Source organism: Garra rufa, chromosome 3 (genome assembly GCF_049309525.1).
Source record: "Garra rufa chromosome 3, GarRuf1.0, whole genome shotgun sequence".
In the NCBI taxonomy this organism is placed as follows: Eukaryota; Metazoa; Chordata; class Actinopteri; order Cypriniformes; family Cyprinidae; genus Garra; species Garra rufa.
In genome coordinates, this window is record NC_133363.1 from 39,820,912 (window position 1) to 39,832,927 (window position 12,016).

At 36.5% G+C, this 12,016-nt stretch overlaps 1 protein-coding gene across 1 annotated transcript in view; it reads right to left on the reverse strand.

The window, feature by feature from the left end:
* Positions 1 to 1,153: 1,153 nt before the first annotated feature.
* slc9a5 (solute carrier family 9 member A5) overlaps positions 1,154 to 12,016 on the reverse strand; it is a 39,132-nt gene continuing 28,269 nt past the window's right edge. Inside the window, exons 9-16 of the mRNA XM_073836083.1 lie at positions 10,498 to 10,568; positions 9,686 to 9,812; positions 7,749 to 7,840; positions 6,660 to 6,786; positions 6,387 to 6,536; positions 4,673 to 4,745; positions 4,454 to 4,585; positions 1,154 to 4,357 (exon numbers count right to left, since the gene is read on the reverse strand). Coding sequence (XP_073692184.1) covers positions 3,786 to 4,357; positions 4,454 to 4,585; positions 4,673 to 4,745; positions 6,387 to 6,536; positions 6,660 to 6,786; positions 7,749 to 7,840; positions 9,686 to 9,812; positions 10,498 to 10,568 — 1,344 coding nt within the window. The 3' untranslated portion in view covers positions 1,154 to 3,785. The remainder of the gene's footprint in view (positions 4,358 to 4,453; positions 4,586 to 4,672; positions 4,746 to 6,386; positions 6,537 to 6,659; positions 6,787 to 7,748; positions 7,841 to 9,685; positions 9,813 to 10,497; positions 10,569 to 12,016) is intronic.

Below are 12,016 nucleotides of genomic sequence, written 5' to 3' on the forward strand. Positions count from 1 at the left end.
ATGTCAAATTACTTTTTAAGCTTGAGGCTTTTGGTGTAAAAAGGCTTTTACATTTGCCAAAAATAGACCTTTTTATATTAAAAACAAACAAGCAAGCCCTGCCCAGATTTAAAAAATAACGCAAAAGTTACGCAATGCAATACTTTTCATAAAAAGTAACTAAGTAACGTAATTAGTTACTTTTTTAGGGAGTAACTCAATATTGCAATGCATTACTTTTAAAATTGCATGGCAGTAAGCATTGAGAGAATGATTTTAGCACGGTTAAGAACACCCCTTGCCTGTGGTATCATCATTTATATTGTATTATAACTATAAAAAGTTGTTAGTAGTAGGTAACAGTGTCAATAAAGATTCTGCTGAGGTAAAAAAAAAAAGACACTTTATTGTGCATTATTTGCATTAAAACTGTAAGTTGGCCAAATTACTGCAAAAGGTATATAAATTAGCTATGAATAACATCACAGGAAAACAATGTAAAAATGTACTTCATTTTCACCACTTCCATTAAATAATCTTATTTAGCTCAATACATAATCTAACATTTGTTGGAAATTACATTTGTTGGTTCAGGAGAATAACAGTTAAGGATAGAAACAGATTCCTACCTTCACGTCTTCCGTTGAATGCGAGCAGACAAATAAAATTTGTAGTTTAATTTCTAAAACTCAACAAGGCCTAAAGCGCCCATAGAAACAGTTATTTATGAACACGACCAGAGAAATCTTTACTTCTGAGGGACAAAACCAGAAAACGCTGATATTTAGTCAGGTGGGAAAATCACTTGGTGGAATCGGTTTAAAGTCCCCACATTCAAATCGAACTTTTGTTCTCTCGCCAGTGACTTCATCGCTGGCTGAGATCTGTTTCAGGGCTTGAGGAAGGGAAAATGGCACATTAGCACATAAATGCGCTGTAGGCTTTTGAGGGCAGTCTAGGGAAGGCCTGCCTAAACCACAGGGACTCCTGGGTTAAAGGGGGCATATAACTTCATTATTCACCAAAAGGTTCTCTTCCCTGGGCCTCCTGAGGATCTACCTAAATGGATGAAAAACCAGCTGAGACCAGCTAAATATGACACAGACTGTATTCTGGAATAAATATCAGAAAGGTAAATTAACATCAAATGATGACATAAGTCTTATAACTTATGTTAACTTTATTCCAGGAAGCTACTCGAAGTCAATATTTGGCACATAGACACGAATACAGATGCCTACAAAAATAAACACATATGGGAGAAAAGAGATTGAATTGTATTAGAATTTAATGTGTGGATAATTCCAATTCAATTTCAAGGAGGGTCAAATGACCGGGGCAACTTTTCTGCTAACACGACAAGTTCAAGTTAAAACAGGCACAATAAAGATCAACAAGGCCTCTTTCTTAACATCGACCACTGTCCCTCCCAGGTCAAGGCACAACAATCGTCATACATACACAGAATTACACAGCAATACGAAACAATGGGACAGCAGCTTCAACAACACCATAGGTACAATCATGCTAAATGGCTTTCAATATAAAGTGCAAAACCTAAATTCTGTTCCACTGTATGGTATGAAGACGTGTTAAAGAGCAACAGACCGAGAGTCAACATAAGATATGACGTGTCATTGTCAGACAAATTAAAAGCAATTTTAGAAACAAAATTTACATCCATCTCCAAGTCATAGTGCCTGCATACGGTTGATCAAGCTTAACCTTATTAAAATAAGTGCATAAGATTATATAGATGAGTCTGTGCATTGTTGTTTTGCATCACATCAGACCTACAGTATTATTAGGGACAAGATTTACACGGAGACAGTTTTCTAGGCCCCTACTATTGATTAAACACATAAAATCTGATTATTCATGATTCTAAATATAGTGTCATAAAATTAAGTAACGACAGACAAAGATTGAATAATAAACATTACCATTACACTTTGGTTATTAAAACAGCTATGTATAGCTTTGTGGACTCAAATGCAGGTTCACAAAACCATGTTGTTCAGAAAGCAAAAGCATTAAAGGCATGAAGATGATACATAAATACAAAATAAATTAACACACCTTGCTTTTTTGCCAAAACACAATAACAGAGAACAGGTAATGTGCTGCATAGAAGCGTATATCCTGTACACAGCATAAATGCTCCTGATGACTACCATCGTGGATTATTTGTCATTATTTGTGCTGTGGGTGTGGATTTGTTATGCATATTTTAGATATAAAAATATGGCTGTGATTGAAGACGTGTGGCCATAACCTCTGAAATGTGTTACTTTGTCATCCCAGTCTGCAAAGGGAAGACCTCAGTATTACTCTTTCCTGCAGATTTGAAGATAAGTTAAGTGGTTTTCTTTTCTTTCATCTGAGTAAATGAGTGAGGGAGGACAGTTTAATGAAAACACCGTTGGACAGATGCACCCGGGAGGCTCTTGGAATGTGGTTTAGCCTTATATATGTTCAATAGTTGTACATTTTGACAATCACAAATGCAGAGGTATAGTTGAGGTCAAAAGTTTACATACACCTTGCAGAATCTGCAAAATGTTAATTATTCGACCAAAATAAGAGGGATCATACAAAATTCATGTTATTTTTTATTTAGTACTGATCTGAATAAGATATTCCACATAAATGATATTTACATATAGTCCACAAGAGAAAATAATAGTTGAAGTTATAAAAAAAAATAAGCCTGTTCAAAAGTTTACATTGAATTCCTAATACTGTGTTGTTACCTGAATGATCTATAACTGTGTTTTTTCCATCTTTTCACAATGAGGACAACTGAGGGACTCATATGCAACTATTACAGAAGGTTCAAATGCTCAATGCTCGAGAAGGAAACACAATGCATTAAGAGCCAGGGGGTGAATATTTTTGGAATTTGAAGATCAGGGTAAATGTAACTTTTTTTTGTCTTCCAGGAAACATGTTAGTATCTTCTGTAGCTTCTAAAGGGCAGTACTAAATAAAAATAAAAAAATATGGTATTTAGGCAACATAAGAAAAAATGTACACATCTTCATTCTGTTCAAAAGTTTTCACCCCTGGCTCTTAATGTATTGTTTTTTCTTCTGGAGCATCAGTGAGCGTTTGAACCTTTTGTAATAGTTGCATATGAAAAGATGGATCTCAAAATCATACAGTCATTGTTGAAAAGGGTTGAAATACACAAAAATGCTGAAAAACCAAGGAATTTGTGGGACCTGAAGGATTTTTCTGAACAGCAGGCAGTTTAACTCATTAATAACTATTACCAAACAAAAAAAAAAAAACACACACAGCTGTGGATTATTCAGGTAACAACACAGTATTAGGAATCCAGTGTATGTAAACTTTTGAACGGGGTCATTTTTATAAATTCTATTACTATTATTTTCTCTTATGGATTATATGTAAACATCTTTTATGTGAAATATCTTATTCAGGTCAGTACTAAATAAAAGAAATAACATGCAGTTTGTAAGATCCCTCTTATTTTGTTAAAATAATTAACATTTTGCAGATTCTGCAAGGTGTATGTAAACTTTTGACCTCAACTGTACATAATACAGATCACTTAAAACTAACAAACTGTGAAAGGAACTGCCTTGTACACAAAGGAATGGACCCTCAGCAAACTCCAACCATTTCTAAACCCACCTATTAGCGCTAAAAAGGAAAAACAAATTAATAGTCTCTTAGAAAGGAATTTACTGACTTTCTAAAAAACAAAGTCTGGCCTGAGGAGGTAAATGTCTGCAGTAAAGGTGATTGAGGATCCTAAAAAGATAAAACAGGAAGTGATTTTACAGTTGGGTCGGCTTCCTGCTTTGTGGCTCCGCACCAGAAGGTGGCACTGTCACCAAACTTCTAAGATAAACACAAGGATTCCTTCTCTTTCCGGCGGATTGCGCGGCAGGTGGTGGAGGTGGTGGTGGCGGTGGCCTCAACGTCGACATTAGCGGCTGCATTTCCTGCTGTTGCTGAGAAAGGGCACCTTCCTCCTCTTCCTCCTTCCCTGTAGGGAACTTGAACTGCCCTGAACTTGGGGAACCTGTATTACTTCCCGATCCTGTACCGACACCACCAACACTTTTTCCCTTTGCAGGGGTCCGCAGGGGTCCTCCCAGCCTCGAGAGGGCGCTAACACGTGGATGCTGAGGCTCCGGAGGTGCTGGAGGAGAAGCAAGACTCTCCAGAGAGGAGATGCTCTGGTTCCAAGCTTGCTGCAGGTCTATAGGGATAATTTTAGTTGCCTCCACCGACACGCAGGGAGGCAGGGAACCCATGCCACTTTTCCACGGGAGGTTTTTCTCTCCACATGTTGGTGATGGAGGAGCTTGCACCGGGCTCTGACAAACATCCAGTGCAGCTGGTACTGAAAGTACAGAAACAGACACAAGAAGACAGAAGTGTTGGGAATAGGAAATAATCAGTTCTCATATTTTCTTTTAAAATTGTGTTCAAATCTCACCTGATTTTGGTCTCTCCTTTGGTGTTTCTGGTGTTTTGCGAGCCACAAAAGTGATGCCTACATCATCATCTTTATCTGGTTCAGAAGGATCATGTTTATCCTCCTCAGTTGCCATTGGAACCACAACTGGGTCTGAAGACACATATATGTTACACACAATACACTGGGAACTTGATGTAGCAAAACATAGCTTAATTAAAAGTTAATTTGACAACCAACCTTTGTCTTGCCAGCTGACATTTCGTCTGGGTTTGTCATTAGTATCTTGCTCTTTAGCATCTGACCCTTTTCGCTGTAAAACAATAAAGTAAAACAAAGGTTTTTTTGCCTGCTATTCTTCAGAAAAATCCTTCAGGTCCCACAAATTCTTGGGTTTTTCAGCATTTTTGTGTATTTGAACCCTTTCCAAAAATGACTGTATAATTTTGAGATCCGTCCTTTCACACTGAGGACAACATATGCAACTATTACAGAAGGTTCAAACACTCACTGATGTTCCAGAAGGAAAAACCATGCAATAAGAGCCGGGGGTGAAAACTTTTAAACACAATGAAGGTGTGTACATTTTTCTCGTTTTGCCTAAATACCATATTTTTTTCATTTAGTATTTCCCTTCAGAAGCTACAGAAATCATTGTTGTAAAGGAAAAACCAAAGAGTTTGTGGGACCTGAAGTATTTTGTTTAACTGTTCAGGATAAACAAGGGACTCCTGAACAGCTATCAAAAAAACAAAAAAAAAAAACAAAAAAAAAAACAAAAAAAAAAACGCTGTTTGAGTCATTTTTATAAATTCTTTACTTTCACTTCTGGACTACATGTAAACATCTTTTATGTGAAATATCTTATTCAGGTCAGTACTAAATAAAAAATAACATCCATTTTGTATGATCCCCCTTATTTTGGTAAAATAATTAACATTTTGCAGATTCTGCAAGATGCATGTAAACTTTTGACTTCAACTGTATGTAAGTGCGTGAGTTATTTACTTTTTATTCATTTTTTTCATTGACAGCTTCATATCATAACCACTCATATCCAATCATATCATGATAGAGTCATTGCCTCCTCTCACGTGACTTTCCCCCATTAATTCTCAAATACCCCCCACTAAACCCACCGCACACACTTTAGGGAGTCTGTTAAAACTCAATGGGCTCAGGGGAGGCGAAAGAGACAGTAACTTTACCTGCTGGTGTCGCTGTTGGACAGTTTTAATTTAGAAATGGTAATGAATTCTTGAAATGTGACCCTGGACCACAAAACCAGTCTTAAGTCGCTGGGGTATATTTGTAGCAATAGCCAAAAATACATTGTATGGGTCAAAATTTTAGATTTTTCTTTTATGCCAAAAATCATTAAGAAATTAAGTAAAGATCATGTTCCATGAAGATTTTTTGTAAAATTCCTACTGTAAACATATCAAAATGTAATTTTTGATTTGTAATATGCATTGTTAAGAACCTAATTTGGACAACTTTAAAGGTGATTTTCTCAGTCTTTTTGATTTTTTTGCATCCTCAGATTTCTGATTTCAAATAGATGTATCTCAGCCAAATATTGTCCTATCATAACAAACTATACATCAATAAAACGCTTATTTATTGAGCTTTCATATGATGTATAAATCTCAGTTTTGTCAAATTTAACCTTATGACTGGTTTTGTGGTCCAGGGTCACAAATATTCCCTCACACTTTTATCATGCACTTGCACATGCTCATTCACAGACACACACACATTACTAAGTCATCACTCATGACACATACCAGTAACTACAAAAATTAACCATGTCTTTACATTGCCTTTGGGCAGTTGACCTCACACACACACACACACACACACACATAGGCTTGTCTGTCTTAGCCTACCTTGGCCTCCCTCAAGTATAGCTAACTCAACATAAGTGGGTTTTGCTGCAATTATGCCCCCTTGCCTTTTTTTGACTGCGGTCCTTCTTGTGCCGCTTGTAGCGAGTGGATTTAAAGGACTCCAGACGGTTGCGCATATTCCTCTGGAACACCTCCCTGTCCTGTCTCTCTTTTTCATCTACTGTCATGAAGTGCCGACTGTAGTGGGACTGGTACTGCAAAAACAGAGAAGGAGAGGTCAACAGAAGCAAAAACATTGTACACAATGATGCAGTGATGCAATATAATGCATCAGAGCTCTTAACAGTGAGAGGGTGAGTGTGTGGCAAGATCTATACCCGTCTCCTGGGTTTGTAGAGGTTGCCAGCAAGTACATGATGTGTCTCTAGCTCTTCTTCTATCTTGGCTCCTGGCACGGTGTCAATCACCTGGAGGTCTAGACACACCCCACTGCCATTTTCTCTCCTGAGGGATCACACACAAAGACACAGATAGTTACAGGAACCAACATGCATGTAAACACATGTATACTTACGCCACAGATATGCACAAAATGTCTTCTTCTGTCCCTGCACACACTAACACACATCCAAAAAATGTCCTTTAAAAACAAGTTTAGACTTGTGTTGTCTAAACATCTTTGAAACAAAATACATTTTCTTGATGTATTCAGTATTACGTTTATAACAAAAGTTTTAAAGGGATAGTTTACTCAAAAAATACAAATTCTGTCCTTAATTACTCATCCTCATGTCGCTCCAAACCTTTGTTCATCTTCGGAATACAAATTAAGATATTTTTGATGAAATCCGAGAACTTTCTGACCCTGCATAGACAGCAACGCAACTGACACTTTCAAGGCCCGAAAAGGTAGTTAGGACATAGTTAAAATAGTCCATGTGTTCAAAAAATATTACAAAATTGTTCTTATTTCTTCTATATTTATAAATAGATTTATTTCTATCGATAACTAACTATTCATCAAAAAAAGAACGAAAAAATAATAATAGTTTCTCAAAAAAATAGATTTAAAGACTGAAAATAAAAGAAATTAAGCCACAAATCTGCATAGTAGAATGATTTATTTAGGAAAATGTAACACTGAAGACTGGAGTAATGACTGCTGAAAATTCAGCTTTGCATCACAGGAATAGATTTTAAAATATAGAAAGATCTGAAAATGTAATAATAATTCATAAAATTACAGTTTTACTGTATTTTTGTTTAAACAAATGCTGCCTTGGTGAGCCTAAAAGACTTTCAAGAATATCTTACTGACATAAAACCTCGGAATGGTAGTGTGTTTTCAGTGGTGTATATTTATCTTATTTTAGGGACATTAAAATGTTTTTACTGGACGACAAGATAAAAATAGTGATTAAGAACATTGTTTCAATGTCCTCAAACACAGTCATATTCATACTCACAGGTAGTTGGTAACATTTGTGACCTCAGGAAAAGAGGTTCTACTGGCCATGGATGGGAGAGAGAGTCTAGCAGAGGTCAACACATTCCCACCCTGAGAGAAAGACAAGAGAAATTCCCTAGAATCAAATACTAGTCTCAGTTTGGATAAGCACGATGGTTTAAACAGTCTGTTCTGCACTCTTACATATGACCTTACAGTTCACTGAAAATATATACACAGTAAGCATGTACAAACCTGTGGGAAAGACATGAAAAAAAATGTGAATGTGAATGCAAAAGAAAAACTGTTTAAATTCATGTTAAAAGCATTTTAGTTGATACATTTAGTTTTTTACCCTGCCCTAATTAAAATAGTTACTCTGTGCCTTTTTTGTACTGGGTGGTCCGAAAAAGAACAGAGGCTTTCTATCTCTCGATCTTGTGTTAATATTAGCTTGATAACTCCTCTCAGGAAGCCAAGCTCTATGAAACTCAAGGGTACAGGAAATGATCTCGCTGGAGGACAAAAAGTCCTGCATGACTAATACTCCAGGTGTTCTAAAACTTTTCGGATCAAGTACATTGTTTCTTTCTGCTCACTATTTAAATTATAATCAAGTGGAAAGTGTTTAACAATTATTAGCAATATTAAAATATTCTCTTTCCGTATGATCCCATCTCTGAGTATTTTTGTCGATAGGTTTGATGTTGCAGCTGACAGGTATCAGATGCCTACAAAGGACCAGTACTGGCAGAGACACAGTGGTGTCAGGGTACCTAACAAAGAGAGGAATTATCCTCTGCTCTTCTCAAACGACCCTCTCTTGAGCCTGAGAAAAGATCTCAGTGCTTCCTCTGCTCAATGCTATAATCCAGGGGCTTTTAGCCTTTTAAGGCCCATGGACCCCCAACCAGACTATTATACAACCCAGAGATCCCCAGCACATACAAATCTACCATAACTTTCATTAAGAACATTAACTAACATTACTACAATAGGCAATGCTTATTCAAACAGTTAGAAATGAAAATTAACTGTAAATATTGGCTATAATTCACAACTGTGAATGAGTCTAAACGTAGAAACACTTTCACAGAGTAAAAGCAGATGAAAATAGAAATGGTTTTATAACATTTTTTTGTTGTTGTTGTACTGCAACAGCAGTGAGGTTTTGCCTAGTACTGATTTTTTGAGTGTGGGTGCCATCTAGTGGTCAACATTTTCAGTACAACAATAATACAAATGGTTAGATGAAAGCAGTTTCAGGACAGCAGTGTCTCAGCATTATCATGGAACCAATCGGATGCAAAATTCACTTTTACATGGTGTTTGCATCTAAATATGTCTTAGCAGTGTGTGGACACAACCACCATACTATAATAAAAATCTGAAAAATCTGTTAACTCCTTTTTTTACCCCCCAAAAAACCTAAACCGTCTAAATTATGAAACTATTAAGATATCATACTGTACAGGCCCTGACCCACGACCGCTGACGGACTGTCCCGCCCTCAGCCAGTTGTACACTGTCCACCATTTTCTACATGCTCAAGCAGCTTAAGTGATAACGTCTCTTAAGTAATGCAGGTGTTTTGTAGTTGAATGTAAAAGTGAACATAAGAGTCTTTATTTTCTCTTGACATCAGGTTTGCTTTTGATGGTAACGTGTCACCAAATGCACAAAAAAACGGAAGAGAGGGGCGGGGTGAGCAGTAGTTCATTATCATTTAAAGAGACATGCACCAAAATGGGTCACTGTGAACAGAGCTGTTTTTGACAAGATGATAAAGGTACTAAGGAATTTTAACCGAAGAATGTTGCAGACATTTCATGAAGAATCATACTAACTTGTGGAAAACGGGCATCTGATGTTTTCTTTAACAATAGGATGCAAATCTAATACACTTTAAAAATTAATGCTGACATACCTGATGAATGGCAACATTTGGACGATTACCTGATCAATGACACTGATGGCATCTCTGATGTTGATTTTCTGATAGGCCTCCCACAGTTCACTCTTATGGTACACAGACTTTCTCAACAGCAACTTGCTCAAATAGTTCTTGTCAAATTGCTCCCACCTAAAGGAGAAAAAAAAAACAAGCACATTTGTGACCCTGGACCACAAAACCAGTCTTAAGTAGCATGGGTATATTTGTAGCAATAGCCAATAATACATTGTACGGCTCAAAATGATTGATTTTTCTTTAATGCCAAAAATCATTAAGATATTAAGTAAAGATCATGTTCCATGAAGATATTTTGTAAATTATCTATGTAGATCCTACCACAAATATATCAAAATTTAATTTCTGATTAGTAATATGCATTGCTAAGAACTTCATTTGGACCAGTGGTTTTCAATCCTGGTCCTGGGGACCCACTGCTCTGCACATTTTGTGTGTCTCCCTTATTTAACACACCTGATTCAGATTGTCATCTCGTTAGGAGAGAGATCCATGTGCTGAACTGAGTGTGTCAGATAAGGGAGACATACAAAATGTGCAGAGCAGTGGGTCCCCAGGACCAGGATTGAAAACCACTGATTTGGACAACTTTAAAGACAATTTTCTCAGTATTTTGTAATCAGTATTTTTTCTCAAATATTCTCCTATCCTAACAAACCATACATCAATGGAAAGCTTATTAATTCAGCTCAATTTAAAAAAAATTGACCCTTATGTCTGGTTTCGTGGTCCAGGGTCACATTTGTCTTTATGAGAATAGATGTAGTTATCATCCAGATGTAGCAGAAGTGCCACTCACTTGTCCCTCCAATGATGGTATCCATTTAAACCAGCAATGTCCTCCACAGCTGTCAGAATGTGGTCAAATGCCTGAAAGACAGAAGGACAGACAAGTTCAGTGCTTCTGTAAGTTTTTTACAGCTATTTTATTTGAATCATCTTCATCTTCGCATTTAGATTTAGTAATTGGGTTGTTTTTTTATGTCAGCATCCAAGGCTATTTCGACAACAGAAATAGGGAAAATAAATGAATACAAAAAATGAATAAACAATTAAAAATATCAAAGCCCATTTCTTAAGTCATAAATATGACATACTTAAGTGATATTTACAAGTTAAAAAGTGAAAATTATGACTTAATATGTCGACATTATGAGATAAAATTCAAAATTATGACTTTAAAAAGTCAAAATTATGACTTTACAAAGTCAAAATTGACTTAATGACTTTATAAACACATTGGTATGATAATGGATAGACAAACAGGGTAAAAATTCACATACAGAAAAATAAAATGTATATAGGATTTTTAGGTGCCCTTAAGATAAAAAATTATACATCTTGCAGTTTTCTTATCCACCTTATTTTTCCTGTAAGAGTGTCAGGATTATGTCTCTGTTTTGTTCTGTTCTCCCAGTGTTTTTCCCTCTCTGTTTCTAGTCCTTATGGTTTAGTCCTTGTCTCCCCCTTTTGGTTTAGTCTTAGTTGGTTTTGTCTTGCCCATATTTGTATTTCCCCCTCGTCATCCTGTTATCTCGTTTGTTACCACGCCCCCGTTTCTCTGTATTTAAGTCTGTGTATAATCACTCCCTGCGGTCCATTGTTAACGTTACATGTGCTCGTTTCTTGCTCCCGGTTTTTGTTTGTAATCATTTTGAGTGTTTAATAAACTTTATTTATTCATTTACTCCGGTTCTCCTCCATCTCCACTCCTCAACCCACCAGAGTGTGACAGATAATGTTTCCTGTCTGGTTTATGTGCCGTGGTTTTGTTTGTTTGTTCATTTTGACAATAAATTACCATTTATTATAAAACGGTTAGTTCCATTCCTCAATTCTGATTGGTCAGCAGCTGTGTTTTATTCACGATACAGCACGGCTACGACCGCTTCACTCAACGTTCTGTGTATCATTGAACCTGCTTAGTAACCACCCTTAGCAACGTAAACAAAGCTTTAGCAGTTAGGGACTACTTTTTACAGCGGAAGGAAGTTAATGATTTTACTGTATGAAAACGTACAACCTAATATATATAAATTAATATATATTTTTGATATTAATATTTTTATTGTGTGGTTACCATTTTATAAAAGCAATCACGGCTGAAGGGGTTGCACGATTTATTCACGAAACAGCACGGCCTCTCGTACCTTATTGCTTAAATATTTACTCTGGTTTCCTCAAGTTCATCTGACATCTCATCTCCACCAGAAGTGTGACAAAGAGCAGGTGCGGCAATTTGTACATTTTATGGGTCTGGCTTCCGGTCTTATCTGCGTTCAGCTGTTTTTAGCTGTACAAAGCAGCTAGTTTTGCTG